The following is a 25,440-nucleotide window of genomic DNA, read 5'->3' as shown; positions in this document are numbered from 1 at the left end:
TTGTTTGTGATAAGCGAGCCGTCATGGTAATTGAATGTAATTCCACTCCCAGATAAACAATTGTCTGGGCCGGGAAAATCGAGCTTTTCTTCCAATTTATGGCGAAGCCCAGATTTAACAGGTGTGATACCAACACCTGAGCCTGTATCAGCGCTTCCTGTCTGGAGTGTGACAGGAGCAGCAGGTCGTCCAGGTAAAACAAAACTCTCATCCCTGCTCTGTGCAGTGGATGCAGGGCTGTCTCCACACACTTTGAGAACGTACGAGGCGCGAGGGAATACCCGAAAGGCAGCCTGTTGTACTGGTACTTCATCCCTTGAAAGGCGAAACGCAGAAATTTTCTGTGTTTTGCGATGATCGGTATGTGAAAATAAGCATCTTTTAGATCGATGGAAACAAACCAGTCGTTTTTCTGGATGTTGTCCAACAGCTGTCTGTTCGTCAACATGTGAAACGGTCTGTTCATGATCGCTTTGTTGAAAGCTGACAGATCCAGAATCGGTCTCATCCCTCCGGTCCTTTTGGGGACCAGGAAGTAGCGTGAGTAAAACCCTGTGTTTTCCTCTTCGTTGGGAACTCTTGAGATTACACCTTTTATCAGAAGCTCCTGAACTTCTGCATTTAAGGCTGAGACTTGGTCTGGTGATGACAGGACCGTCTATATAACTCCTCCGAACGGAGGGGGTCGGGTTGCAAATTGCAGCGTGTAACCCTTGCATAACACTCTGTCCATCCATCTGTCCGGCGAACAGGTTTTTTGCCACTCTGCATAACGTTCGTGGAGTGGAAGTGCGTTTAAATGATGTGCCGTGTTTTGAACGGATGTCATCCAAAACTCCGCCTTGACCGCCGTCATGCGTCGCGGAAATATTTTCCGCGTGACCCAAGGCGAGGCTTTCTCGAAAGGGCTGTTCTGCGCGCGCCCGTGCGCTGTGACTGGATCGCGGACCAACCTTCATGTCCGGGCGGGGCGGTGTGTGTTGAGGCGAAGCGTGTGCCAGCTGATGACGTCGTGAGGCTGCACGTTTAATGTCGCTGTGCGAACGTTGAGAGGCGGAGGGCATGACTTCATCAACGCCGTGCTGTCGAAGTGAAGGTTGTGAGCCTCGCGGGAGCGCACGTTTCCTCTGGAGGGACGCGCGCCGCTCTCGCTGAGGGCGGGGCCCGTCATTGGATTTATTCAGCTGTCTCACGCTTATGCCGCCGTGAGCTGCTGATCGCTGAGACGCGGTGGATGACGGCCGCTCGCGTTCGCTCAGGAGAGGCGTGTGTTGTTTTCGCTGAGAGCGGGGACCTCCACCGGACCCGGCCTGCGGTCCCACATTTATACCGATGTGAGCCGGTGAGCGCCGGGCAGCTGTGCGTGCATCATCAACACAGCGCCGTTTGGATGGAGGCTGCTTGCCTCGCTCAGGTGCGCGTTTAACACCGCTTGGGTGGTGATCGTGCGGTTCTGATTGACAACAAGTTATTTCGCTTACCGTGGTGTCACGTGAGCGTCTGGGCATGTGATGGAGCGACGGTGGGTTTAAAAAACCTTTATTTAAGGACACCGGCTCTTTATGTGTGGAGGATGTGTGTGCAGCGGCTGTGAGCTCATCCGAACTTACAGACTGGCTAAAAACAGGCATTTTGATCTTTGAAAAATCATTTATTTCAATTCCTGTGTCATTTATACACACATCCTCCGCAGACCGTCATTTCTTAAATCTTTTCCACCGTGAGCTCTGCGGTTTGTTTGCCCCGAGCGCCGTCTGCAGGTGATCTCTGGGGAAACGCTGAAGTGCAGGCTGCCGGAATGAGGAGGGGTGGTCTCTGGCGGGCGGGCTGGTGGTGGAGCTGGGCGAGACGAAGCTGCTGCTGCCTTGGAGCGTCGATGTTTCTGCCTCTGCTCTCGACGGTCTCTCCAGCAGGCTGGGGGATGGGATGAGCCGCGCGGCTTGATGAGATGGCGCACAGCTTCCGACATCTCCTCCGACTGCTTCGAATTCGCCAGCATGGTCTTCAAGCTGCTTCCGAACAGCGCGTCCGATGAGATGGGGCCCTCCATCAGGTCTTTGTGCAGCTTTTCCGGCAGCAAGGGAGAGTGACAAAGCCAGGTGGAACGTTGGATTACCGTCATCCACGCTGCAATCCTCGACAGGCAAACCGTGGAAGCGGCGCACATGTTGAGGATGGCGTCTGCCGATTTACACAGGGAGCTCTTTGTCTCCTCCGGCAGGTCTGAGGCCTCCAGCCTTTTCGACATGCTAAATGCTAACAGCGCCACGTTGTTGTTAGCCACGGCCGCCTGAAAAGCACACTGGTGGGCTCTGTTGGAGAGCGCGGTCACCGCCTGGTCGTGTTTCCCCGGAGGGACGGGACGCTTCTCCAGCCTGGACATCTTCGCTCCGAAGGCTTCCGCGAGGCTTGGCTCAAGGGGGGGTACCGAGGGATAGCCCCGCTCGGTGAACCCCTCCACTCTGGTGATGGGGGCGTAAGTGGAGACGGGCGCCCTTAACCTACCAGGACCGGCTGCGGCCTCGTTCCAGTACGCTGTCACCGCTGGAAAACGAGGCCAAATGGGATCAGGACGGCGAGCCGGCGTGGAGCCAAACCTTCCCGCAAGATCATCCGATCTGAGCGGGGGGGGGGGGTGAGGGGACGGAGAGCCCCTTTACGCTAGCAGCTTCCCGGATAATGGCGGGCAGCTCCGAGAGGAGCGCGCCCACGGCAGGGAGCGGTGTGGTCGCTGAAGCGGGAAACCCCGGGGGAGACGAGCATCCGCTCGGCCTCCCTCTTTCCAACACTGCGCTCCCCGGGAGGGAACGAGCGTCGGGGCTGCTGCTAGCGTCACCGGTCCCAGAGAAATCATCCGATTCACTCCGAGAGCCGGCGTCAAAGAAATCCATGGCGTCGTCCAGCGAACAGTCTCCCGCCACGGACAGGCAGTCCTCGATGATAGCCTTAAACAAGGCTGCTCTCCTCTGCCTTTCCTCCGGTGGAAGCTCGTCACAGAGGCGGCAAGAGGAAGCGTGGGCGACGTGGCGGGGACCCAGGCATCCCTCGCAGGTGTCGTGCCGGTCGAAGCTAAGCAAGTAACCGGTCTTGCAGGAGGGACACAAGCGGATGGTGCTGGAGCTGGACATCTCGATGAAGGTCAGTTGTTTTATTGTACTAGCTTGCTGAAGAAAAATGGGAGCAGATTACCCGCTCTTAATGTAATTTATACGGATCGGGTGGGGCCCACACAGCAGGTGGGCGTGGACTAATTTTTTCAGTATGATGCTTGCGCATAACGGGATAAACCCATCAGCGACAGCCTTAAAGGGCGAAGCCTATATGAAATAGAACCTGCCTTTATGCTGCTCTGAACACAACAAAGTGGCTAAAGAAACTTCAAGACCAGAAGACACAAACACTGCATCAATGTTAGAATATTAAAAACAGCTGTCTACAGGGAAATATACATTTCTTTCACCATTGCATTTTGGAACTGTTTATCTCTGATGTAGCTTCATAAATGTTGTACACAAACAAATTATACTGCAACAGTAGAAGACGGCCTTGAGGCACAGAAATATGAGCATGGAGACTCCTCTGCAGAACATCTGTTCAAAATGTCTCACGTTTAGCTGGAGCTGTGTGTGTTTGGCAGGTGTACACACTGAACGTATGACACATTTGTTGTGTGTCAGTGAGTCATGTAACATTATTGTCATGTCACAGCTTTGAGCCCATCTAAAACTTCCTGTGGATCAAAAGCCCCTTTATATTTTACATTTGACTTATGTGTCACAGAAAAATTATCTCAATCAAAGTCATATTGTATTTTTTTGTTTGTTTGTTTGTGTAAATCTCTCTGACACATTCAACATTCTGCATTTAACTTGCTGAATGCAAAGTGAAATGTAGGCCAACCATGTGACTCAAGCTTCCAAGTGTTTCTTATTTATTTAATACAGCTGAGGGTTTTGTTTACATTAAGAGCATTTCATAACAAGATATCTAGAAAATAGTAAACAATAGTAAATGAAGGAGAAATTTTACATTTCTTTTAATACTTTGCAAAGATTACATTTAAACGTGAAAAAAAATAAATAAATAAACGGAAGGCCGGCACCACAGAAATTACTGTGATGTCTAGAAAAGATTCTTCTTCTTCTTATTTCGGCTTTTCCCTCTTCAGGGGTCGCCACAGCGAGTCATCCTCCTCCACCTCACTCTGTCCTCTGCATCCTCTGTCCTCACTCCACCTACCTTCACGTCCTCTCTAACTGTATCCATATATATCCTCTTTGGCTTTCCTCTTTGTCTTTTTTCTGGCAGCTGCATTTATAACATCCTTCTACCAATATACCCACGGTCCCTCTTCTTGACATGTCCAAACCATCTAGAGTCTGGTCTCTCCAACTTTATCTCCCAGTTGTTCAACCTGTGCTGTACCTCTGGTGATCTCATTCCTAATCTTATCCAGCCTCGTCACTCCTAAGGAGAACCTTAGCATCCTCATTTCTGCCACTTCCAGTTCTTTCTCCTGTCCTTTTGTCCATGTCTCTGTCTCCAGACCATACAATATAGCTGGTCTCACCACTGTCTTGTAAACTTTTCCTTTGACCTTTGCTGACACCTTTTTTTGGCACTCTGTCATATGCTTTTTCTAAATCCACAAAGACACAATGAAGTTCTTTCTGATCCTCTCTGTACTTCTCCATCAGCATTCTCAAAGCAAAGATGGCATCTGTGGTGCTCTTTCTTGTCATGAAACCATACTGCTGCTCACAGATAGTCACCTCTCGTCTAAGTCTAGCTTCCACAACTCTCTCCCAGATCTTCATCGTGTGGCTCATCAGCTTAATTCCCCTGTAGTTGCTACAACTCTGTACATCACTCTTGTTCTTAAAAATGGGCACCAGCACACTTCTTCTCCATTCCTCAGGCATTTTCTCACCCTCATATATGCCATTGAATATTTGAGTCAAAAATCTCACTGCCATCTCTCCAAGACATTTCCAAACCTCTACTGGTATGTCATCAGGTCCTACTGCCTTCCCCTTCTTCATTCTTTTCAGAGCTTTCTGGACTTCACCCTCACTAATCTTTCCCACTACCTGGTGTACAGTTTCTATAACCTCTACTCTTCTTTCTCTTTCATTCTCTTCATTCATCAGCTCCTCAAAGTACTCCTTCCATCTTCCCTGCACACTCTCCTCACTTGTTAGAACATCCAGTTTTGTCTCCCATACAACTCATCGTACGCCCTCTGCTTTGCCTTACCTACTTCCCTCTTTGTTCTACGTCCCATCTCCTTATATTCCTGTCTCCTCTCTTCAGTTCTCTCACTGTCATATTTCTTCTTGGCTAATCTCTTTCGTTGAACGGCATCCTGCACTTCACTATTCCACCACCAGGTTTCCTTATCATCCATTATCTGTCCAGATGACACACCAAGTACCTTCCTACCTGTCTCTCTAATATTGTTGCTGTAGTAGCCCAGTCATTTGGAAGCTCTTTCTTACTACCAAGAGCCTTTAACAGCTCCTCTCTGAATATCTCACAACATTCTTTGTTCTTCAACTTCCACCATTTGGTCTTCTTCTCTAATTTTAATATTTTTCTCAACAACAGTCATTCTACACACAACCATCCGATGCTGTCTGGCCACACTCTCCCCTGCCACAACCTTACAGTTCCCAATCTCCCTCAGGTTTCTTCTCCTACACAGAATGTAGTTGACCTGCGTATTCCTTCCTCCACTCTTATAAGTCACTGTATGTTCTTCCCTTTTTGGAAATAGGTATTGACTATAGCCATTTCCATTCTCTTGGCAAAATCCATCACCATATGTCCTTCCTGGTTTCTTTCCTTGACACCAAACCTACCCATCACATCCTCATCCCCTCTGTTTCCTTCACCAACATGTCCATTCAGGTCTGCTCCGATCGCCACTCTCTCCTCCCAGGGAATACTCTCTATCACTTCATCCAGATCTTTCCAAAATGTATCTTTCTCCTCCTCATCACACCCAATCTGTGGAGCATAACCACTGACAATGTTTAGCATCAGACCTTCTACTTCTACCTTCAGGCACATCACCCTATCTGACACTCTCTTCACCTCTACTACATTCTTTGCCAACTCCTCCTTTAGGACCACCCCTACACCATTTCTCTTTCTATCCACACCATGGTAAAACAGTTTGAACCCTGCTCCAATTCTGTGAGCCTTGCTGCCCTTCCACTTGGTCTCTTGGACACATAAAATTTCTACCTTCCTTCTCTGCATCATGTCAGCCAGCTCTCTACCTTTGCCTGTCATTGTTGCCACATTTAGAGTTGCAACCCTCAGTCCTACATTCTTCACTTTCCTCTTCTCTCTCTGTCTCCTAACACGTTTCCCTCCTCGTGGTCTTCGACTAACAGTAGCACAATTTCTGCCGGCACCCTGTTTGTCAACAGCACCGGCAGCGGTCGTTGTTAACCCGGGCCTCGACCGATCCAGTATGGTTTCCCTTTGATGAACTCGCATTATGGCTTTGGCAAAAGTTTTTTACATCGGATGCCATTCCTGACACAACCCTCACCATTTACCCGGGCTTGTGCCATTTAAAACTAATTCCTGTCGATGTTTTCAGGAAAGTAGGACTTAATATTGCAGATTTACCCAAATATATATATAAAAAAAAACTTCAAATTTTATGCAACAAAACTTTTATGGCAGCACAATTTCTTCACAAACAACTCAAGGATGATAATGGAGGGAGCTCAAGGAGACGTTGGAAGGACTGGACATGGTGTGAAAGCAAATAATGTTCAACTGGTGGTTGAAGAGACACAGAAGGATTGTACGGACTAAGACTAATGGGAAGAGTGGCTGCAGCTGTGAGCAGTAACAGGTGTGACTGGGTGTGGCAGGCTGACTGAAAGAGCAGAAACCAACTCAGGAGAAGTGGTTGATGGCACAAAGGAAACAAAGAACTGATAAATGAAAGTAACTTAAATTACTAAATTTAAATCTCATAATCAAACACAAAAGACTAGTGTTAGGATAATTTACTATTATCCTTTCTGTTGCTTAAATTAATATGCCACACAGGAGAGAAGATAATTTTTTAATCCCAGTTTAATCTTGCAAGATGGAACAGAGTTGAAAAAACAAGCCTCAAGATGTTTGCATGGTGCTTCATTTCCAAGTCTGCTCACCGAGAGCATAAAAGAGTGTCTTTTTATAATGGTTGTCAGTCAGACTCGAGGTCAGACAACTCTTGCAGCCTCTTTGCTTAGGGCCTAGAGTTTCATGAGGTGAAAGCTCCATGCACCTGCAGCTCCACTTCTGTCTAGACAAAACACTAACACCTCACATGGCTCATATACATTTAACATTAATAAGTGAAAAACATCTGTGACCTTTCACATCTCCATCAATAAGAAAAAAAAACTTACAAAAAAAAATGTAGATCCTGACAATTACCATGAAAGCAAAATACAATTTGTACGTAAGAAAAGGCATTTTAATTAAATATACTGTACCATACCATACCATACCATACCATACCATACTATACCACTTTATTTATAAAGCGCTTAAAACAGCTACAAGGCCAACTAAAGTGCTGTACAGACAAAACAACAGATATAACAATCAGATATAACAACTGATTTTATTCCAGTGGCCTGGTGGCACAGTTGGTAGAGCTGTTGCCAGTTCAAATCCTGGCCCGAGACCTTTCTGGTTGCAGTTTGCATGTTCTCTCCGTGCATGCATGGGGTTTCTCTGGGTACTCCAGTTTCCTCCCACATTCCAAAAACATGCATGTTAGGCTGATTGGTAACTAAATTGTACCTAGGTGTGAGTGAGAGAGTGAATGGTTGTCTGTCTCGTTTGTCTCTATGTGTCCTTGTGATGGACTTGCGACCTATCCAGGATGTCCCCTGCCTTTTGCACAGTAATAACTGGACATGGACACCAGTGACACACTTGACCCAAAAAGGAAGAAACAGGTAAAGATAATGGATGGATGGATTTTATTCCAAGACTTTATTAGAATTTGGACCTGGACCACGGTCCACCATTTGGGGACCCTGACCACAGATCAACATGCTGATCATAAATAAATTGTCGTTAGTGGAACTGGAGAAGTTTAACAACTGTTTTCCTTTTTGACAGTCGTTCATTGCAATTGTATTACAGCTGCACCAGTTGCTGCATTCTAAGACTTCTTACCTCCCCGATCATCCCGTTCCAAATCCCATGCACCAGTTTGCCATGTTTCCCATTGGTGACCAGGTAAAGGTCGAAGGAGAACTTGATGGTTTTGGACAGTTTCTTGAGGATATCTATGCAGAAACCCTTGCAGCACAGTTTGGTGAAGGACTCTGATTGACCGAAGGGACTGTAAGAAAAGAGAGAGATCATTCCAGTGAGAGAGAGAGAAAGACAATCATTAAATGATCAAAAGCTTTCTGTTACCATCTGTGGTTTTCACAGAGCAGGTGTTAAACACTTCCACGCTGACAGGAAAAATCATCCACAGCAGCACGGTGAAGGGCAGGCACTCGCTGGCTCATTAGTTAAAATCAATAACAGTTAACAAGGTGAAGATCAGAAAGATGGAGAGGATGGTCAAAAAGAGCAAAGACACACAAACTGTGGCACGGAGGGACAAAAGCCACAGTGGACGGCTAGGTGACCCTGATGGCTTCCATTAAGGCTGGTAACATTTGAAATATACTCTGTTTCTCTTTGAGGCCTTGCTGCTTAATGAAGTGTATCAGAACATGAAGTTGTCACAGAATAGAAAAAAGTAATAAAACGGACAATAAAGAAAAAACTGTAAAAGTAACAGCAGCGAGTTTATAAATAGACTGAGAATCTAAATCCTAGCATTCCTTGGAGGAGTGCATATTGCCTGCTTCCAATGCTAGCGTTTTAGAATAAGATTATTTTATCACGAGTGGCAGAAAACCTTGAATATAAGGTTTTACATAATCTCACGCAATCTCATGATATATCCCAGCTGCCACATCAAAACTTAACCAAATATGTATTAAACTGACTGAATTAGAACCATTGATGTGTTGGCTAATTTAAAGCAAGTGACAGAACTGTAAGTGGCAGAGATGAAGATGTTGAGGTTCTCATTAGGAGTGACAAGGATGGATAAGATTAAGAATGAGATCATCAGAGGTACAAGACAATTTGAAGAACTGGGAGATAAAGTTAGAGAGACCAGACTGAGATGGTTTGGATATCTCCATAGGAAGGACAGTGGGTATATTGGTAGAAGGATGTTAGAAATGCAGCTGCCAGGAAAACAACAGAGAGGAAGACCAAAGAGGAGATACCTGTATATGGATGTAGTAAGAAAGGTTATGGAGGTAGCTGCAGTGAGGACAGAGTGAAATGGAGGAGGATAAATGGGGAGACCCCTGCGTCGAGAACAGCCAAAGAAAAAAATGTAAATGATGTGTTGGCTATTTTTGATTAGCTATGGCAGCCATCCTGCATTGGATTGAGTCCAAAAATGTATCAAATATGGATGATTACTTTATGAAAGTTTGATTAAAATCCAACCAGTGGTTGATGAAATATTTTGCTAACAGACAGTGTCAACATCAATAGTTAATACTAAAGTTTTAAGCAAAGCTTTTGTGCAATGAGGACCATTCAGATTATTTGCTGTGAATGGCTCCCAGCTGCAACTACACCAAATCTTCAAGCACTATCTGTAAAATTGACTGAACTATGAACGTTTGGGATCTTTTTAAGTTCACCTGGGTGTGGCGGCCATTTAGAATCAGGTTGGCCTCAAAAATTAATCAGTAGAAGTGCATGCAATAAATCTTTTCAAACATTTTCATTAAGATTTGTAAAATAGTTTAACATTTGCTAACAGACAACAAAGTTGTCTTTAAATAGATTTTTTTTTTCTTTCAGCTGCTCCCTGCTTCAGGGGTCACCACAGTAAGATAACTCACTCAAGGACTTAGCAATTTATTTATTTATTTTTTACACCGGATGCCCTTCCTGAGGAAACCGTTGACCACTGAGCTACTACAGTCCACATGTGTGAACCAGAGGGCTGCCATCAATTTTTTTTTACAAAGTAAATTATTTAACTTACAAGCATATCTGTGAATTGTGTCTCCATAATCCAGCAGAGGTAGAATGGTATTTTGCAGCCCATGTAAACAAAAATCGATTTCTATATAGATAACCAAGTCTCACTTTAACCTTAGAATGCAAAACATTAACATGATGTGAAAAGAATAGAGCACCATCAATCCAAATTTCCAACTAATTATAAACTGTTACCTTATCTATAATATCACTGTCTAGTGGTTCACCAAGCTGTGTTTGGTTCTTCCTCCATGACCGAATCACATAATTCAGAATCAGAATAAGTTTTATTATTGCACCAAGATACAACGAGAATATGTCCGCACAGTCGTCCGAAAGATGGGCAGAGCGCATGTAGCTGCTGCTATGGTAGCATGGTCGCTTATCCTTTTCAGAATATTATTTTAGTTAGAAAAAGAGACAAAGCCATGAGGAGAGGATAGTAGCATTACAAAAAAGATCTCTTCACACTTTGTCCAATTAGGACACGATTTAAGACATCAAAAAACTCTGCAAGCAAGCACATTTATGAAGACGTTACATAATGCATTTGATGACAAGGCAGTCCATGAGGCACTTCCAGATAGTCCATTGTCTTAATAAGATGATGGTTAGCCGGCACAGTTCTGATAAGCCTCCACAGAAGTTCAGGGTGGGGGTGGACAAAAATTTTTCTTAGTTTGCACATTTCCCAGGCGAAATTGATATATCAGCCTTATCAGCCTGTTTTCGGGGCCAACTGGGGAGTCAGATTCAGATAATCCACAATTGTTGGGTTTTTTTTTTCAGACAAACTGTTTTTCTTGTCAGCCTTGAGTCTTACTGGTACTTTCAAGATCCAAAACGGCCAGATTAGGGTGCATTCTACTGGTCCGTGCTTACGAGCCCCTCCAAGGTCATTTCATGCTGGTGAGTCCCAAAGTCGCAGGTGGCCTGCGATTCTCAAAAATCACTTCCATCTTACAGTTTAGCTCGTAAATCAGCTGATTTTGAGTCCTAAAAGCATGAACCAAACTTCACAAGCAGGCTGCCTGACGAGGGCCAAATTAGCTGCAGCTGTCTTCTTTGTATGTTGATAGACCAGGAACCAGCCGATTCCAAAAAGCAGGAAACCTGTTATCATAAATCACTTGACATAACTGGAAGAAACTGTGAAGTATGAGAGAGATATCATTTATAAAAATAGACAAAAGAGTTGGACCAAGAATGGAGCCTTGGGGTACACCTGACATAACCAGAAGAAACTGTGAAGTATAAGAGTCAACCTTCACTTGCTGCAACCTATTTGAAATATAATTACAGAACTATGTTAGTGGCTGTCCCTAAATTCTAATACGGTCAAGTTGTTTCAATAAGACGGAATGATCATCTGAGCCAAAAGCTTTTACTAAATCAATGATGCAATACTATTTGGAGTCAACTGCAGATGCTATATCGTTGAAAACTTTCAGAGTAGCTGTAATGCAACCATGCCTTGAATGAAAGCCAGATTGGGTGCTGGACAAAATATTAAAAACCTTAAAATAATGTGTTAGCTGCTTACTCACTAGTTTTTCTAAAACCTTTGACACACAAGGTAGAACAGATATTGGCCTATAACTGTTAACATTGTTCTGACTCCCACCCTTAAAAAGAGGGCCAACAGTAGCAGCCTTCCACTCAGCAAGAATTTCAGCAGTTAAAAAAGAAAAGTTAAAAATACTAGCTAATGGTGCCGCAATAAACAGAGCTGCCAACTTAAATGATAAAAGAGGCAGCTCGTCCAGCCCAGCAGACTTTTTAGGGTCTAGAGATTGCAATTCCCTCTTGACCTCATTCACAGTGACTAAGTGAAAACTACATTTTTGCAAAGCGGAACATAAGCCAGGGTCAGACTGGAAGGAGTCAGAGGAGACAATGGACAATTTCCATGAGCTGAAGAGCTACTATTCCAACAAGTCGATGTGGATGCTGGAACACTAACGGAATCTGTGAAATGTACATTAAATTAACTATACATTCTTAGTCAGTGATTATATCATCATCTATAAGAAAGGATGGCAAAACTGAGGACTTGTATTTCCAGTTGTCTTGCTATTTTCCAAAATAACTATGGAGTATAGGTACTTGTGTTGGGAATAAGTCTCAGCTACTTCCATAACCAACCATTTTAATTGTTTTTAAGGTCTGTTGGCTGTGGTGACCATCTTGTAACAGGCTGATTTTAAAAACAAAGTTGTAGATGATGTAGATGTAGATGTTCACACAATAATTACTTTTCGTCAAGTTTCATTCAAATGTTTCCAGTGGTTCATGAGATCTATCTGTAACAGACAACACGTGCACACAAAGACCTGGGCAAGAATGTTGTGGTTGGCCTAAAGCCTCTGCAGAATGAGTCACTTTGTGTGCATGTGTGTGTGATTCAATGATCAAGCATGTGTGAGTTGTGATAAAATAGCATGTCCGTGAATAAATGAGCAAAAGATTAAAGTCAAGCAAGTAATTAACATTACAGCTGATTGTTTTCAAAATTGTTCATTATTAAAAAAAAGAATCTTATTTGTGAGCTTTGCTTCTTTCATGGGAGTCTAACTGCGATAAACTCGGTGTTAATTAATTGCTGGAGGAGCTGGCAAACTGTCGTCATCATCGAACACGCTCCACCTGAAAATCCGCCACGAGCGCGCTCAAACAGGGACGTCTTTAACGCACCAACACGTGTTCACGTGCAGCTACTTGTCGTCTGGGGATTCGTGTTGCCGTGTGTGTGGTCTGCTCTCCATTAAAATGACCAGAAACTGGTACAGCGTGGAGGAGAGGACCAGAGAGACGGCGATGGAAAAAAGAATCGCACACACATGACAAACCAGACAAGTTCTGACAGGGCAACGGCTCAGTTTGGCGGGAAAAGGAGGGCAAATGGAAAGGAGGACAAGTGGAGACAGTGGAGGAGGTAAAAATATAAAATTACTCTGCGATCCCACAGGAACAATAGCAAAAAGGACTGCAGGGTTTATGTCTTACAGCCTCTGTTCTATATTAATCCTGAATGTGTCACAACTCATCACATTATTTCGATCAGTTGATCAAAAATATAAAAAAGTTCAAGTAGGTTTAATGTCATTTCACCACATATGGTACATGAGGTGGAACAAAATTATGTGCACAATAGAGTTGCTATTTCTGGCCCGAGTCTGACCCAAAATTCGGGCCGGGTCAGGCCAAAATTATATGCTTGATGGGCGGGCCAGGTTGGACTCGGGCTATTTATATGGTTTTATAAATCATACAGCACGAAGAAAACAAAATAAGAATGCACAATATAAAACTGTGTTAATCTACATGTTGAGGAGGAAACGATAAGTTTATATGTTGAGGATGAGAAATAAATAAAATAGAGTTCAGAAATTAGAGTAGCGCTGGCGCATTGCGCAACAATTGCACATGTGGCCCCGCCCTGTTTTTATCACACATCTGAGGATTTGCAAATGACCCACAACAAGCGGCAGAATGGAGTTGGAAAGTATTAAACAAAAGCTGAAAATGGGAGAAATCACTCTACAAAGCCAGCACAGTGAAACCTGCTGAAGTGTGCCAGGTCAGGTGCACGCTCAGGTCCGACCAGTCATTTGAAAGAGGTCAAATAAGTCTTAAACTTAAGATGGACAACAGGATCAACAGCTGCGCACATCCACTGACAAGCCGGATGGATCACCTGATCATCGGCCGCGCGCATCCTGCTACGCACCCTGCTACGCACCCTGCTACGCACCCTGCTACGCACCCTGCTACGCACCCTGCTGTCATCTGCGGTGAAGGAAGTTGCAACATCTGAAGCTACAAAATCCAAAGCGAGCAGCACGTTCAATTCAAATAGGCTTGTTCTATATTTTTCCAAATAATTTTGCTCTAAAAATATTTTTGTTCATTTGTATTATAGCCTATCTTTAGAGGTTTTTTAAAGCTATTTATTTTGTATGTTAATATCCATTAGGTGACTTGTTAATAAACAAGAAATCTTACATTTTCTTTTCTTTGAAATACGTTTTTAAAATATGTCAAACTGATCTTCTTACAAAAGCAGTAATAGCTTAATTTAAAAAAAAAAAAATGTTTTTTTTCGGGTTCGGGCCTAAAATTACAGTAAATTTGTCGGGTTGGGTTCGAACAAAATGACTACGGGCTCGGGCCGGGTCGGACTTTTCGAGGCCTAATGCAACTCTACCTCAGTGCACATTTCCCAGAGAACAGCAGGACTCATTAAAACTGTCGAGCAAAAATATCTCAACAAAAGCTGAAAATACTGACCTCTTTCATTTACAGCTTCAATAAATAAACAGCGCCGTTGTCCAGGCTCAAATTGGAGTGTATTTAGGGTGTTCTCCCCTTTTCATTTAGAAATAAAGACACTGCTAATTTTATTCTAACCCTTCCAATGAAAACACGAACTCGTGTTAGTCTTCTTACAAATGTACAGGTTTTAGGAACATTTCTGACAGTCTTGCTTCAAGTTCAAGAGCCCAACAGTGGAGCTAATCACTACAAGAAATGTAACATTTGTCAATGATTGTCACCATGAAAGGTGATTATGTAAATGCCTGCGTATGTGTTTGTATTTGGCTGTTAGCAAAATATTTCAGGAACCATTAGCTTTTAATGAAACTCTCATAAATTGATTACTAAATGTCAACCTACAACTGATTAAAGTGTGGAGTCAGCGCAATCGCCACAATCACAAATATGGTTGTAAATCAGCCATGTTTGCGCATATTTGCTTAAAAATTGGCATAACAACAGCTGAGAGTTATTCCCAATACATATTAAAACTTATTTTGGCGCCCAAGATGGTGTGGGATATGCATTCCTTCAAGGATGGCTCCTTTTATTCCACTGATGTTTTCGTGTTTTATTGCACATTTGTATTGTATTTCATTGTGGTTAAACTTGCATGCTTATAATTTAAAATGATCATGGAATTTGATGTTTTGTTTTCACTTTAAAATTAAATTCTCCACTGATGTGAGGACAACTTGATGAGTTGGACGCAGCCAGTCAGGAAGTAGCAGTTTATGAATGGAGCAATTGGCGTGTGTGGGGGAGATAAGACCAAATATTTCTCTGTAAATAAAATGCTCTGAGATGTCTTCTTTAAAAACTTAAGAAGCACAGACAGTCTGCACAAACCCAGTAGTAAATCAGACTCCATGATCTCAGCTCAAGGAGTCTGATTTCAGGCTTTTCACCAGATTTTTTTTTTTTTGCAGCTTCCTGCAGGGATTTGTTCCCAGTTGTTCCCAATAGCATTAGGAAGGTCAAACAATAATAAGACCGTGAATGAGGACTGATTTTTGTAAAAGCAAGTCAAATGTTTTTTCAGTGGGTGAACATTGCACAACTAAATTGACATAGCTACAAATGTAAACACAAACTACTGATAATTTGTTAATTTTAATGCAAAACGCTTACACTCCAATCATTACCATCAATTTTGGAAATTAATTTTCTGGTAATCATCCAGTCAAAACCCACTTTAAATTAGCATCTGGTCGCTGCACCTTGCACTGCACTGGAATGCATCAGATGGCGAAGAAGTTGAATTTTGGGCTGGAATTCATGCTATTAATCAATGTGGAGAGGTGGGCTCAGCCCTCAGGCCACAGAAACTCTCATCTGTCCGAAAGAAGAGGTTTTAATGAGCGAGACAAAAAAGTTTTAATCACGCTAAACATCTGCTGCTCTACGGTGAAGCGTCTCAGAACCCCCAACAGCAAGATTATGTGATTTATATAGCAGCAGTCCGCTCTCTCCTGCTTCCTGTTTGTTGGTTGCCGGCCAAATAGGACATGCCGGCAAGAGAGATATCGTGAAAGAGTATCAAAAAGAGGCTACATTGTCCCACGCTTTGACAGATGTCCCAGTGTTGGACAGATAAATCTTCTTTAGTGGCAATCAATGTGCCATTTCACCCAAGAACAGCCGGTGCATATCTCTTTCTATAATTAATGTGCCAGAGATGGTTAGCTCTGCAATCTGCATAATGGACATACCCACAGACACACACTGAGTCCACTGAATGAACTTCAACACAGTGTTTAATGGTCAAAATGTTTGTTTTCTACAATTGTAGTCATAAAGCATGAATGGCTTTGTGTTTTTCTGGTAATTAAAGTTTTTATGTCAGACTGAATGGATGTGAATCAGGACCAGTTTGAATTTGTTTAGCATTAAAAGTGAAAAGAGAACAAATGTAAGGCCTAGTATTCTCTTACAGGATGCATGTCACCTGCCACCTTTCATGCCAACGTTTTTGAACAGGATTAACTTATGTTTGTTAACGAGTTGTGAGCACTTTTTTTGTACAACATTATGCACTATCTCATGAGACGTTAGCTGAAAATCCACATGAAAACCAACCAAATTATAGCCACGTTTTGGCTTTTTAGGATCAGCTGGCTGTAGCAGCCATCTTGAATTGTGTTGACGCCACCAGTCAATAAGGTGTAGCTGAACATCCACTGATTAATGTCTGAAAGTTTCATTAAAATTTATCCAGTGGCTCATGAGATATTTTGATAACAGACAGGCACGCACAAACAGACACTGAAACATCATCAGCCTTTTAGCAACGGGTGATAATAAACTCATACTAATTAAACAACCAGGATATTAAATGTTTCACATTTATATATCATGTGCGTACAGGCTGGGGAAGAAAAATCTAACTACTCAAAAGCTATAAAGGTCCTAATCTTAAAATAAAATGTAGGTTCATATCAAGATATTCAGCTTATTCAAGAGATGAGTGTTGTGACTTTTAGTTTCTTTGCTTTACTTTTATTCATTTTAAGATATTTGACTTTAACATTTTCCCTGTAAAAATAGTAATACACTAAAATCTGTTTAATTCCTTCCAAAACATTGTTCTCTTTCAAATCTGCCTCAATAAATCTGTCCTGTTTTTGTTTTCTTAAGCTACTTATAATTTTTTAATAACATCCTGCTACCTTTAGCTAGTCTTTTGCTACCTTTAGCTTAATAGTCTTTTAATATTTTTAGCTAGAATTTTGCTACTTGTAACTTTTAGCTGTTAGTTTGCTACAGATAATCTTGTACCAAAAACATTAAGGTTTACTTGCATTCCCTGTTCAATTCCAGTCCAGAAAAACACTCATCTCGAAAGCTACAAATATAGAGTTGAAAATTGGAGCAGGTTATCTCTAAAACAGCCTCTAAAAAAATTAATAATGCTTCGGCTGCTTTTGTTTGTTTGTTTTGTTTGTTTGTTTGTTTGTTTGTTTGTTTTTGTCCTATTGACTATAAGTTTCACTATCTGTTAGACTATGACACTGAACAAAAACATTTTGTTTTCTGAATGTGTATGCTAAGAAACATTGACTCATCATTTGTATTATTATCAAGTACGAACAGGGGCGATTCTAGAATCTGACCTTTAGGGGGGCTTAGTCCCCAGTGTTGACAATGACTTGAATGCTTGAGCACTCCCAAAAAGTAGCTAAATTTGCCACTGAGTATGAAAATGTTCCTGTATTCAAGTACGTGTTTGTGAAACTAAAAAAAGCCGAAGGGACATTGAACATGAAAGATTTTTCACGAGAGCAGTTTTTCCATGGGAAACATTTAATATACTACGTCTCTGTCGGGGATTCTGTTTTCAAATTGTAAACTAAGAAGAAAAAATGTGGAAGAAGCAATATTGAATTTATGCTCAGACTTGTGCTCATTGTTTGAACATAATAAAGAAACTGTGCGCCCTTGATGAGGTGTAGGCAGCTGGAGGTGATGGCTGTTAAATGTCTGTTGTGCTGCGACCTGTGTTTCACAACGAAGGGTCGTGTTCTGAAAGTGTTGCAGAAGACTCAATTATTCAGCGTTTAATGACCTGTGGAGGTTTGCAATGAACCGAACTGGCGCAGACGAACCGGGACGGTGCAGATGTCTGCAGGACTGGGATTCGCTGGAAATGTTTATTTCTTGCACAGCTGTCTGATGCATTTGTGTTTGGATATTTTAGTTTTAATTTGAAGTATCAGTTAGGGAGATGCAAGAAATGGGGAAAAACGTTGGATAAAATTCTCACTAAAAACTGAAAAATGCATCTACTATCAACAATCATGTTGTGGCTCACAGGCCAAATGCAGCCCAATCCATCGGTCACACCATGTTTTATAAATCAAACACTGGGCAGAGCAATAATCAGTTCACTTAAAACTTAGCTGCACACAAGAAGAGAAAAACCTGCAACTGAGCTCTTGTGGTACTTCAGTATTTTTGCTCAATAGGAAGGATAATCCACAAAACACGGCTAATCAGAGGCTGACCCTTGCACTGCCTGCACAGAAAGATTCTGGCACTTGATCAAGTTTTGTTAATGACCCCTATAATGTTAAACAATATTCAGTAAACTACAGCAACCTGACGATTCAGAACCAATCAAATCTTTATCAAAGCTCAACATCACAAAACTCTTTTAAATATGTAGTAGACAATTTATGTTTTAGGGAACAGGAAAGACAAAAGGGTTGTTGAATCTAATGACAGTAGCATCAACCATAGATTATTTCTACATATTTGACAGGAACATGTAAGTTGACTAACTCCCCTATAGAAGAAATCTCGACATACAACAGGAATCTGGAAGTTGAAGTCTGAACGGGACCAGCTTCTCTTTTGGAGATGAAAGTTAAAAGTTCTGCGCATTTCATATAAACAAATGGGACATTGCCCTTGGTAAAATTAACAGCACACCTTAGATTTGTATTTTAAGCTTACTCTTGTTGATGCACAGATTTTATTTTATCTTGATGCACGCGCAGTGATCCAGATAGAAAATCTAAAAAAAGTTGTCAGTTCCTCTGGACGGATTCTTCTTTGTTGAAACGTTTCTTCTTTTATCCAAAAGACTTAGAATAGAATAGAATAGAATAGAATAGAATAGAAACAGCTTTTATTGTCCCACGGATGGGAAATTCCAGTGTATCAGCAACAACAGATAAAAATATAAAAAGATTTCACACAAAAGTTCCTAAAATGTTAATAAACAATACAATATATAAGAAATAAGATAAACAATATCAATAATAATGCTCAATATGTATTGGAACATTGAGAATGGCAGACTATTATTCAGTCTGAGAAGCTGCAACAAACTCAGTCTTGGGAGTAGCACCAGTAGCACCAGCGGATCAACCAGTTTGCTGGTGACAGCCAAACCAACATAATAAAGGAGGTCCATCCACCTAATGACTGATCGTTAGTGCCCTGATGGCTGCTTGCTATTCACAGAGGGCTGAGGGATACTAACAATAACAGCATTGTAAGAAGGTGATAATTGGACACGGAGGCCTCCGTCCCTGATTAACGTTGGACAGGTTCTCTTCTCAAACATGGCCTCCTTCACTCCTCTCTCAAACCATCGTTCCTCTCCATCAAGGATGTGCACATCTTCATCCCTGAAAGAGTGACCTCTGGTCTGCAGATAAATGTAGACCACAGAGCATTTTTATCTTGTTGTTGAATGTTTAACTACTCTTTCTTCTAATGTGTTTAGTTGTAACTGGTTATTTTATTCCTATACAAGAATCACGTACCACAATAATTGTGTTTTGGGGCAGTAGGCAGTAGTAAAAGCCCCACTTCATTGATGAGCAGATTCTAGTTCCAAAAATATAACATGGCCGCGCCTGTAAAACGTCATCTTGTGTTTTCTGTTTTCAACAATCGAAGATGGCGGTACATCACGTCCACTATATCTATACGGCCGATGGGCAGAACGCAACAAGACCAATCACTAAACCACACATGTCCCTTTATAAATGGGTGTGAAATGTTACCAAGACTGATCTTTCACAGTCAAATTTACAGATTTGGAGAAGAAAAGTGAAATCTTTGAACCGTTAACTGAATTCACTGGGCTAACTCTCTGTGAGCCACATCCATGAACATATGTTAACAATCTTTACTACAAATGCATACAGTATGTTTGTGTGAGATGCAGGTGTTCATGCACAGATACAGGCCAGTAGAAGCAGCTTGTGTTTCTGTGTACCTGTCTGAATGATTGGACTGACGCCTGCAGGGCACAGTGTTGCGGACGCATGTGCCGGTTCCTGGGTCCACGTTCTCCACCATGACAAAGGGATGCTCCTCCAGGGTGGCCACAGTCAGGTGGCGGTCATCAGATACATGCTCCAGGAAGCTGCCGTAGCGCGGCCAGATGGGGTAGCGAACCTGAAGGATGCCGCGAGCAAACGTTCCCACCTGACCAGGAAGTTTGGGAGAGAAAGAGCTCATTGGTATCAGGAACATGAGCGTTTGAAGCTGAGCTGTGACCTCCATGTCAACCTTGTTTTTTCTGTTCACCTGTCATTCCCTACGGGCCTTTGAGGAGATTTTATTAAATTATTTAACATTTGCATGTGCTGACCTGGAGAGCAGAGGATTCAAAAGTAAATTGGGAGTTCATTAAAGAGTTTTGAACAGATAAAAAAGTGCAACCCAAATGTCTCAAATTAAAACTGCATCTTTGTACAAATTTTAAATATATTTTATTAACTGATTCTTTATTTGATCGTGTCTTATTTCAATTTGTGAATGCAAATTGCTCAAGCGTTAACGTCTGCTCATCAGCTGCATGTTTTTGTTTGTGTTTACCTGATCTGGTTCTCACAATAGAGAAACAGATTTTATGCCAACTGAAAATAAATCAGCAAACACAGATTTTCAAGGATAATGACTCAACTCGAGCAACGGATTAAGTTTTTTGTTTTGTAAAACGATGCAACTTAGGAACTTTAAATGCAGATTAAGTCACATGCCAAAATGACTAGCTTCAGTGGATCTCTAAGTTCAATGAAACCATCTTCAGGAGACCCAGGACAGTTTGTCACATCAGCCAACCTAATGAGCCGTACTGAGCTCAGCAAGCACCGACTTCCTGCTCACCCCTTGGAGATTTTTTTAAGGCTGCTTTTTTCGTGCCATCTTTATATTAGTTTCGTCAGCTCACACTCCCAATTTGTTTGATGTGAAAGAAAGACGATTTGTTCTCGTAGGGTTCTGCAAAAGACAAGCACATACCTGAAGATCTGCTGGTTCAGTTGATGCTTTATGGTAGGGGTACCCAAATAATGGTTCAGATCTCATCTGGACCCACCTATCCATCCAGCTACACATCCATCTTGCACAAATTTTTCCATAATTCTATAATTTATTTTAGGTGGCACAACTTTTATACAAATTACGGCAATTCATTGTAGGTAGCAGGGATTTTATACAAATTACAGTAATTCTTTAACGGTGGCACAGCTTTAAATTATTTACAGTAACTCATTGTAGGTGGCACAGCTTTCTTAGCATTTACAGTAATTCCCACATCTGGTTTCCCTTTGTCTTTTTCCTGCAGAGAGGATCTGCCAGCTGTTTGAGAAGTGAAAGCCTAAAAAGGCAAAACGGTGAGAAAAGAAAACTAGCATGGCTTTCACTAAAAGGAAATTTAAATACATGTATTCTAGACCGTTGCTGGAGAAAAACGCCTTCAGACAGACCTTGCTGAATTTTAATTGAAGGTATTTTATGGGATAGTTCTATACATCATACTTCCTCTTCAGATGAAACTCAGGTGCCTACTTGTCATTCTGACTTGAGTTGCAGTGTAGGGAAGGTAGCAAAGCATGTCGAATACTAAAACTTGCAGCAAGGATCTTGAAGATGTTCCAACAATACTGCTGTTTAGAATGACGGATGAACCCGGTGTTTGAAATTACTGACCAACATTAAATCCAATCTATTTTTCAGCATCATTACTTCTCATATCAATTCAGTCATGTCTGAGCTGCTACACTCACAAACAGTTTTTGATTAATACGGGTAAGTTTCAGGCTATAAACATTGCTAAGACTTTGGCAACTACTTCCAATCAAGTTGAACTGAATATCTTTGAGGTAAACTATTATTCTTTTGATATTTGCCACCTGATTTTATTTTTTAAATAAAAATATTTACTTTTAAATAGTGACATGTAATGACTAAGGCTGCCAGGCAATTAAAAAGTTTTAAGTGCAAGAAAAGTTTGATTTTTGTTGTTAATATTAATTTGGAGTCACTGAATAAATTTTACAAATAACAATTGAGACTTTTCTTAAAGTTTATCAACTATTTTTGCCCAATAGAAAATAAAAAAAAAATAGTGTTAGAAGCTTGTAAACCATTTTGTAAAAATTCCCAAGCTAACTAGCCAATTTAACTAAACTAAACAGCCCCCAAAATGGTTTTTATTGGCTTTTGACAACTGATTTAATTTCTTGCAATCATCCATTGAGGTGCAATTATCAGGAACACAAAACATAAAAGTTCTTTATTATCTTGTCTAGTTCTTGTGTATCTTTTTTTATTTTTAAAGACAACTAATTTGCATGTGTCAGAAAGCGTTTTTAGAAAACTAAAAAGTTAAAATAATGCTAAATTAAACAGCTCAATAAATTACATCAAGGTTAACGAAACAAAAAGGCAAACAAAGAAATTAAAAAATGCATTTTGCATGTCTGAGATTTAATCTGAGATCATTTTATGTTGAGAAATAGCAAAATTATGTTAGTTTTGGTCAAATTATGAAAATAAGTCATGCACAAATACACATTTTTGGAAGATTCTGTTAACTGTCAGAGTATGTGATGGGAATGACTTTCAGCTACTACCACACCAGATTTTAACCCCGTTTCATAAATTTGACTGAGTTGTAGCCATTTTTGTATTTACATTTGATTAGCTGTAATGGTCATGTAGAACCAGACTGGCTCCTGAAGGTTTAAACTTGTAGACATGCATCATATAAGAGTTTCACTGAAACTCATCAACATTTTGAAAACAAACAGACAAGACTGACTCCAAAACTTCATGACAAAATTTTGAGCTAAATTATTGCAGAATGAGTAACGCTCAAAGTGTATAGGCAACTCTCAGCCAGTAACTCACCAAATCTTAGCTCAATATCTGTAAAACTGACTACATTACAGCCTCTCTTGTGTTTGTTCAGGTTGAGTAGCTGCCAAAGTTTAGCAGTACCTAAGCTGTACTGTAACTAATTATTATTGTACTCATGGGCTAAGGCTCTTTGTACCAGTACAAAGTTATTTATTTAAAAAACATCCATCCATTATCTTCCACTTGTTCTGAAGGCAGGTCACGGGGGCAGCAGCTTGAGCAGGGAGGCCCAGACATCTCTTGCTACAACCACCTCTTCCAGCTCTTCTGGAGGACCCCAAGGCGTTCCCAGGCCAAGTGAGAAATTAGTCTCTCCAGCACGTCCTGGTTCTTCCCCAGGGTCTCCTCCCAGTTGCACATGCCCAAAACACCTCCCTAGGGAGGCGCCCAGGGAGCATCCTTATCAGGCGCCCATACTACCTCAACTGGATCCTCTGGTTGTGGAGGAGCAGCGGTTCTACTCCTAGTCTCTCCTGGATAACTGAACTTCTCACCCTATCTCTAAAGGAGAGTCCAGCTACTCTGCAGAGGAAACTCATTTCAACCGCCTGTATCCGCAATCTCATTCTTTCGGTCCCTACCCCGAGTTTGCAGCCGTAGGTGGGGGTAAGAACATAGACTGGAAGGCTAACAGAGAGATTTTCCTTACAGTGCATCTCCCTCTTCATCACAGAGTCCGCAGTACTGCAAACACTGCACCAATCCGTCTGTCAATCTCACGCTCCATTCTGCCCTCACTCGTGAACAAAACCCCGAGATACTTGAACTCCTCCACTTGAGGCAGAACCTCACAATCGACTCGAAAAAAGCAATCCACCTTTTTCCGACTGAAGACCATGACCTCAGATTTGGAGATGCTGATTCTCATCCCAGACACTTTAGTTGGAGGTTTAAACTGTATTAATAAAGTGTTATGAGTAATTCTTATCAGTTAATATGTATTTTACATAGAGGGGTACTGACAAATGGTTGCAGCATAAAAATGAGGGCCTGTTTAAATGCCGAGGCCGTGCTGTTAACGCTGAAGGAATGCAGCAGGAGGAAGTGGCAGATGTGCAGCTCTCTGATAACACCTCGTCCTGTGTGATAACACCATAAAAACGTCTCATAGATTTACAAAGGGCTTCTTTTTAGCTCCTGGGAAAATAACTTGTGTGGACGGTGCAAAAGGTCAGAGGAGTGCCCTAGGAGGTGGAGCTGACCGACAGTTCAAAACCACAGCATCTGCACATTATGTGCAGTATTGATTTGCATTTTGGGGTTCGCTGCCATTTTGATCAATTCTCCATATCTGTTTGTATCCCGTTAACATATATTTCCTGTTTAAATAAAGTGTTATAACAAGTGTGAAGTCGTTCCTAGGTTCCCTCCGGCCAACGAACCTGGGTGAGCAGAAAAACAGCTCTTAACATTTCACACTCGGCTGTGAACCGCTCCAGTGAGAGCTGAAGATCACGGCGCGATGACGCCAACAGGACCACATCATCCGGAAATAGCAGAGAAGGAATCCTGAGACCACTGAACCGGACTCCCTCCGCCCCCTGGCTGCATCAAGAAATTCTGTTGATAAAAGTTATGAACAGAATCGATGACTAAGGGCAGCCCTGGCGGAGTCCAACTCTCACCCTAAAGGGGTCCGACTTAGCGTGAACCAAACTCTCGCATTGTTTTTATATTTCAGAAACACGTAAATAAAATTCCATTTATAACTAATCGAAGGCTGCAAGGTGTGCAGTTAGACCCAGGTCCCAATTGTTACGTAGATGCTACAAAGTATGATCAGCCCCAGAAATGAAAATAAAGTCTGCGATGAAGTAAATTAGCAACATTTGCTCTTTATCTCTCATCAACTCTCTTAATCACAAAGCTCGTTCAGAATCACCTTTCACATCATATAATCTATGGTAAAATACTTATTTCAGCTCTAAAGGTGCAAAAGTGTGACTGAGAAAAGCTCAGATAAGAAAGAAACAAAATAAGAAAGAAGACATCATAATGTTATCCAGCAGCACCCTACAGATGAGAATAAGATTTACTATTACAGTGAACTGTCAGATTGTCAGAGGGAAAAACCTGAAAAGAGCACTGCACCATGTAACAAGATACATGACACAAGTAGAGCAATTAGAATCTAACGAGATGGCCATAAGATAGAAATAAATATCACAAAAACTGCATGTCATCAGAAAGACATAACATGGCAGGAGAGCAGGAGTTTTGCACACGTATGACCCCCCTACTTCAGCTCAATTACATGTCTGTTTCTGTAAACACGTGAAAACATACAATCCTGGCAGGAAGTGACAGTGATAAAGTGGATTGGTCTTTCCAGGACAGAAATAAATGAGTTCAACTGTAGCA

The 25,440-nt window shown here is 41.8% G+C and overlaps 1 protein-coding gene across 1 annotated transcript in view; it reads right to left on the bottom strand.

Annotated features, from left to right (window-relative positions):
* Positions 1-25,440, bottom strand: part of LOC119423763 (glutamate receptor ionotropic, NMDA 2C) — a 107,188-nt gene that overhangs the window by 27,248 nt on the left and 54,500 nt on the right. Inside the window, exons 8-9 of the mRNA XM_037691177.1 lie at positions 20,147-20,358; positions 8,203-8,371 (exon numbers count right to left, since the gene is read on the bottom strand). Coding sequence (XP_037547105.1) covers positions 8,203-8,371; positions 20,147-20,358 — 381 coding nt within the window. The remainder of the gene's footprint in view (positions 1-8,202; positions 8,372-20,146; positions 20,359-25,440) is intronic.

The sequence above is a fragment of the Nematolebias whitei genome, chromosome 17, assembly GCF_014905685.2.
Source record: "Nematolebias whitei isolate Nwh7 chromosome 17, NemWhi1, whole genome shotgun sequence".
NCBI lineage: Eukaryota > Metazoa > Chordata > Actinopteri > Cyprinodontiformes > Rivulidae > Nematolebias > Nematolebias whitei.
Note: the sequence above shows the minus strand (reverse complement) of the source record. Positions and strands in the feature narration are given on the sequence as shown.